The 5,872-nt window shown below is 38.8% G+C and overlaps 1 protein-coding gene across 1 annotated transcript in view; it reads left to right on the forward strand.

Annotated features, from left to right (window-relative positions):
- LOC107665186 (mitoferrin-1-like) overlaps positions 1 to 3,540 on the forward strand; it is a 7,314-nt gene extending 3,774 nt beyond the window's left edge. The window contains exons 3-4 of the mRNA XM_016455967.1: positions 2,140 to 2,577; positions 3,035 to 3,540. Of these exons, the coding sequence (XP_016311453.1) occupies positions 2,140 to 2,577; positions 3,035 to 3,144 (548 nt within the window). The 3' untranslated portion in view covers positions 3,145 to 3,540. The remainder of the gene's footprint in view (positions 1 to 2,139; positions 2,578 to 3,034) is intronic.
- Positions 3,541 to 5,872: the final 2,332 nt, after the last annotated feature.

The following is a 5,872-nucleotide window of genomic DNA, read 5'->3' on the forward strand; positions in this document are numbered from 1 at the left end:
TTAATACAATTTAGGTTGTTTTAAACAAGTGAATCTTGGTAAAAGTTACATGCTGTGGCCGTGCTGGAGCATTTCCTGAGCATTAACTCGGTGAGTGAACAGCAATATGAAAGCGGCTTCACGAGACTAATGATGAGCAAATATACAACAGAGAGAGAATTCAATTCAGCGCTTTTATTTCCAACATGCGCTCATTCATGGCTGTATTATTTAACTCATGCAAAGTTACGTCTTTATTGGGAGAGGATCTTGACGGATTATCTACGTGACTCTGACTTCACGAGACTAACGATGAGCATAGACAACAGAGAGAGAATTCAGTTCAGCGCTTTTATTTCCAACATGCGCTCATTCATGGCTACATATTATTTAATTAGGAAAAGTTACGTCTTTGTTGGGACAGGACTTGACGGATTATCTTACATGACTCCGTGAGTTGGTCTCTATTTCTTAGCCAAGTTGCATAAACTAAATTATCAGGCATTTATATAATGCATCTAAATTGTGCATAAATGGCTGTTATGTTAAATAAAGTTTACTAACTATAGCAACTATATCAAGTACCTGCACGCCGTTGTTGTTGTCTCGTCTCCCCTCAGACGCGCTGCAATGACGATCCTGCGCGCAATTCTCAAAATGCCCACAAGATGGCGGCGTTTATTGGTGAATCCGATATTACAAAACTGATATCCGATTATGGTAAAATGCTTAAATATCGGGAAAAATATCGGTAAATCGATATATCGGTCGATCTCTAGTTATAAGTACACTGTAAAGTGGTTTGTTTTGGGGTCTTCAAGATAGCTGTAGCAGAATACGCCCAAGAAATTCCACATTTCATCAACAATAATTTTACATTTTATCCAGGGATTCATCTTTTAGTTAGCCGATTTACTTTTTTTAATGATTTATTTAAATAAGACTTTCAACATCTCACAAACCTCCTGCATTTCCTTCATTAAGCCCTTTTTGGAAACCCTGGTCTAGACAATATAAACAAAAATATGTCATTAAAATCAAGTTAGTTGTTATTATTATTATAATTATCATTATTGTATAATATGTAATTAATAATACAGTTAATATGCATTTTAAATGAGCATGAAAAAACTCAATTGTAGTAAATTGACAGTTGGCTGAAATGGCTGTGTGGTCTTTGTGAAGATTTATTTTTTTAATAACGATGTGTTACTTTCTTTCTTTAATGGCTGATGTCAGCATAATACTAGTAGATATGATGCAAACATTATTGCTTGATTAAAAGAACTTACAAGTATTTGAAAACACAAAATGTGCATCCTTTGTCAAGGCTGTCTGGGCCACTTTTGCTAACCAGCCAATCAGACGCTGATATTGGCCAATGCAGAAAGTATCACAATATAGTGCTGCAGTGATGATGTATTTTTGTAGGCCAACTCGGAAGTTAGAGTCACCCTGCTTCCCTCAACAAAAATCCAATAGGAATTTCACTGGATTCTTGGATTATTGCAGAAAATAAGCTCCATGACCAACAAAAATTCTCACATGACTATCACATCATGTTTTGTTCATTGTGATAATCTTCACAAATGAACACATTTACTGATGTATTTCATGTCGTAGAATAAAACATGAAAATATCTTGAGCTTGTGTCAAACAAAGACCTTATTTTAGGCATTTAAACGAAAAATCCATTAAAAAAACCCAACCGAAGGTGCTAAAATGCAGATTTGGGAAAGAAATCAATCAAATCTGTATGTGTGTGAAAGTATTCAGATGTAACCCTTTTTGCAATTGTTAACATTTTTGTAAGTAACTAATTTAATTACACATTTTTTCCCCAGTAACTGTAATGGATTACAGTTACATTTATTTTGTAATTAAATTACATCATTCCATTACATGTAACTAGTTACTCCCCAACACTGATTATTAATCATGAAAATCATGGTTCATAAGGCTTAGCATAGAATCACCTATTTGCATTCGCCAGAGAGTGATAAGTACAGTGAATGTTATCATTTTCACATAAATATTAATCATGAAAATCATGGTTCATAAGGCTTAGCATAGAATCACCTATTTGCATTTGCCAGAGAGTGATAAGTACAGTGAATGTTATCATTTTCACATAAAATCTTTTTCACTGTCTCTCTCAGTGGTGAAGCAGAGGATGCAGATGTATAACTCCCCATACCGCAGCCTGTATGACTGCGTCCTGACGGTCAGTCGCAAGGAAGGCCTGGCCGCCTTCTACCGCAGCTACAGCACTCAACTCACCATGAACATCCCCTTTCAGGCTGTCCACTTCATCACTTACGAATTCATGCAGGAACATTTTAACCCCCAGCGCCAGTACCGGCCCGAGACACACATCCTGTCCGGAGCAGCAGCCGGAGCCGTGTCTGCTGCCATAACCACTCCATTAGACGTGTGCAAGACGCTGCTAAACACGCAGGAGAACATGGTGCTCAGCTCCGCACATGTTAGCGGACATCTCTCCGGCATGGTGAACGCGCTCAGGACAGTGTACCGATTGGGTGGCGTGCCGGCCTTCTTTAAAGGCATCAGAGCGCGGGTGATTTATCAGATGCCATCTACGGCCATAACGACTCCATTAGACGTGTGCAAGACGCTGCTAAACACGCAGGAGAACATGGTGCTCAGCTCCGCACATGTTAGCGGACATCTCTCCGGCATGGTGAACGCGCTCAGGACAGTGTACCGGCTGGCTGACCATGAACATCCCCTTTCAGGCTGTCCACTTCATCACTTACGAATTCATGCAGGAACATTTTAACCCCCAGCGCCAGTACCGGCCCGAGACACACATCCTGTCCGGAGCAGCAGCCGGAGCCGTCTCCGCTGCCATAACCACTCCATTAGACGTGTGCAAGACGCTGCTAAACACGCAGGAGAACATGGTGCTCAGCTCCGCACACGTTAGCGGACATCTCTCCGGCATGGTGAACGCGCTCAGGACAGTGTACCGATTGGGTGGCGTGCCGGCCTTCTTTAAAGGCATCAGAGCGCGGGTGATTTATCAGATGCCATCTACGGCCATCGCCTGGTCCGTGTATGAGTTCTTCAAATACTTTCTGACCCAACAGGAACCACACATCCAGGAGCTGAGGAGAGACGCTCACAAGGCCAGCCCTACATGAGGCCCGCCAGCACTGAATCCGTTCAGCCCATCCAAAGAGTGAGCGTGAGGATCAACGGACAACGGAAGACGCCTTCGGCTCGAAAGGGAATGTAGATGCTCATTTCTTATGCAGTAGACACTCCAGCAGCTTCTGTGCTTGTTGCTAACGTATTAATTTATTGGAAGAGTTTAATGTTGTTACAAGAATGTATGGATGCTGCACACTACAGAACGTTTCTTGTAAACATGATAGAAACAGGAAGGTAAAGCTGTGTCAGTGTTTTGTTTGTATTCTCAGTTACATATTTATGATTGAGCGTGATGGTGTGCGTCTGTATTTATATATGCACACACACACCTTCTGCTCAGTGACACAACAAACCCGTGCGGTAGAACATGTTTTTATTTTATTGGCTTTTCTGGACTTTTTAATATTTTAGGGGTTCAGGAGAGTTTGCTTTTATTACTTAATAATTTTTATTAGTATTTTATAATTTAAGACATTCCTGAATTGTGTTGCTCAAGAATAAGACCAGTTTTTATTATTATTGCCTAATCATCTATGAAAGCTGCCTGAGCTTCAAGCTTTGCATTGTTTTTTTTTCAATTTGGACGCACTGTTGTATCAAGAAAATATTGATGCATATTGATCTCAGTCAGGGAAGATGGCATATTTAATTTGACTTAAATAAAATTGTGGCTGTGAGGAATGGAATTTCAGTAGATTCAATATTAACATCTCAAGTTTTTGAGGTTTTGGCCTCTGGAATTTGTACAACAATGAACAAACGCAGCCTCATTTTTATTCATGTTCAATTAAATTTCATAAACCCTGACAAAAGTTCCAGACTAGATTACTTGTGCCATGAAAACTCCAAATATTTTAAACTTTTTATTTTTCTTAGATGGACTAATCTACTATTGAAATTTGATTTCCAAAGAATTGGATACTAATTTAAAGGGGTCATATGATGCTATTTTAAAGATCATTATTTTGTGTATTTGGTGTAACAGAATATGTTGTAGGAGGTTTCATAGCTGTGACTAATCTATTTCAGTCTGGGAGCAGATTTATTCTGTTTCTGAGCTGTTTGTGAATATGCAGCTGACTCATCCTCTCTGTGAATCTCTAGATTCAGTCGCCCATTCAGAATAAAGCTTGCCTTGTTTTCCGGAAATAGACCTTAGTCAGAGTACATGGCATATTTAAAGGGATAGTCCACACCTAAAAATGTTGCAATGTCCGAAATGTCCGACACACGTCCTCGACACAGCCGGCGCGTGACACGTCTACAATCTCAATTAGGAGTGTCAATGGTCCACTTGAGAGATAGGTGGTAATGCACTTATAATCTGCGATCTGCTGTAAAGCAAGAAGAAGACGCGTCACGCGCCAGCTGTGTCGAGGACGCGTTCGGGACAATTCAGACATTGCGGTGAATCAGAGGTAAAAAACGATATAAATACTGTTCAGTTTCTTGCACAGACTGATTGTTTCGTGTCTTTACACATCAATGTATCGTCACGAGCCGCAGGGTTTAATTTGGTTTTGTTTGTGTATGTTTTTTTTACTCTCAAAGCCGTGATTCCCATTCACCTCCATTATAAGACTGACAGACTGCAACGGTTTGTGTTAAAAATCTTCGTTTGTGTTCTACTGAAGAAACAAAGTCACCTACATCTTGGATGCCCTGGGGGTAAGCCCAACTATCCCTTTAATGGGTGAACTATCCCTTTAATTTGTTACGAATTAAAACAAGGCTGTATGAGACATCGGAAATCCAAAAAAAGATGGCTTTTCAGTGTTTTGTCGTCCAAGCGATTAACAAGCAGATGCAGGTTCGACTAATTGGGCCTCTCACGTTAAATTAAAAATTTGAATTTCTGTAAAGTAAAGCTTAAAGTAAATATATTAATTTTCAAATCATTTACTTGCCTTTATGTGGTTCCAACCCGATTTAACTTTCGTTCTTCTACAAAACACAAATGAAGACGTTTTAATATTCTCATCATTTTGGTCCATCCATTGAAAGTACACGCAACCAAAATGTTCAAGCTTCGAAAAGTTCATAAAGACATCATAAAAGTAATTCATATCTATCAAGTGGTTTAAGCCAAGTCTTCTGAAGAGACGCAAATGCGTTATACAATGAACAGATTTAATTTAGGCTTTGATTCACATATAAACATTGATCAACAAACATACATAGAGTGCATCAAATATGGTAAACAGAAAAAAAAAATGTTTTCATGTGTCAGCCAAGTAGCCTACATAAGCTTCTGTTTACCATAATATTTGATCAGAAGAATTGGAATTGTTTCATATGCATTTATTGTTACGATGTCTTCATAAACTTCTTGAAACTTGACATTTTTAGATGTGTGGATTTTCAATGGATGGACGAAACTATTAAGAGAATATAAAAAATATCTTTACTCTCTTTTGGGTTTGGGTGAGTAAACGATCACACATTTTTGGGTGAACTAAACATTTAAATTGACATTCAGTCCAAAGTAACAGTGTTTGTAAGGCTTTACACAAACAATTCTCTCCTCAGATTTTTTGATTGAGGCCCAATATGTCAGTTTTGTAGTTTTCAAACGAGAAACTAGTTTTCATTACATATGGCACATGCTCTTAAGGTCTTTGATGAATTTGCACTGGAATCACGCACAATAATCACGCGAGTAGAGGAATGGATTTGTAAATAGTGTATAATATTCGTAAGAGTTGTTCGTTTTGACAA

The sequence above is a fragment of the Sinocyclocheilus anshuiensis genome, unplaced genomic scaffold, assembly GCF_001515605.1.
Source record: "Sinocyclocheilus anshuiensis isolate Anshui unplaced genomic scaffold, SAMN03320099.WGS_v1.1 scaffold691, whole genome shotgun sequence".
NCBI classification, from domain to species: domain Eukaryota; kingdom Metazoa; phylum Chordata; class Actinopteri; order Cypriniformes; family Cyprinidae; genus Sinocyclocheilus; species Sinocyclocheilus anshuiensis.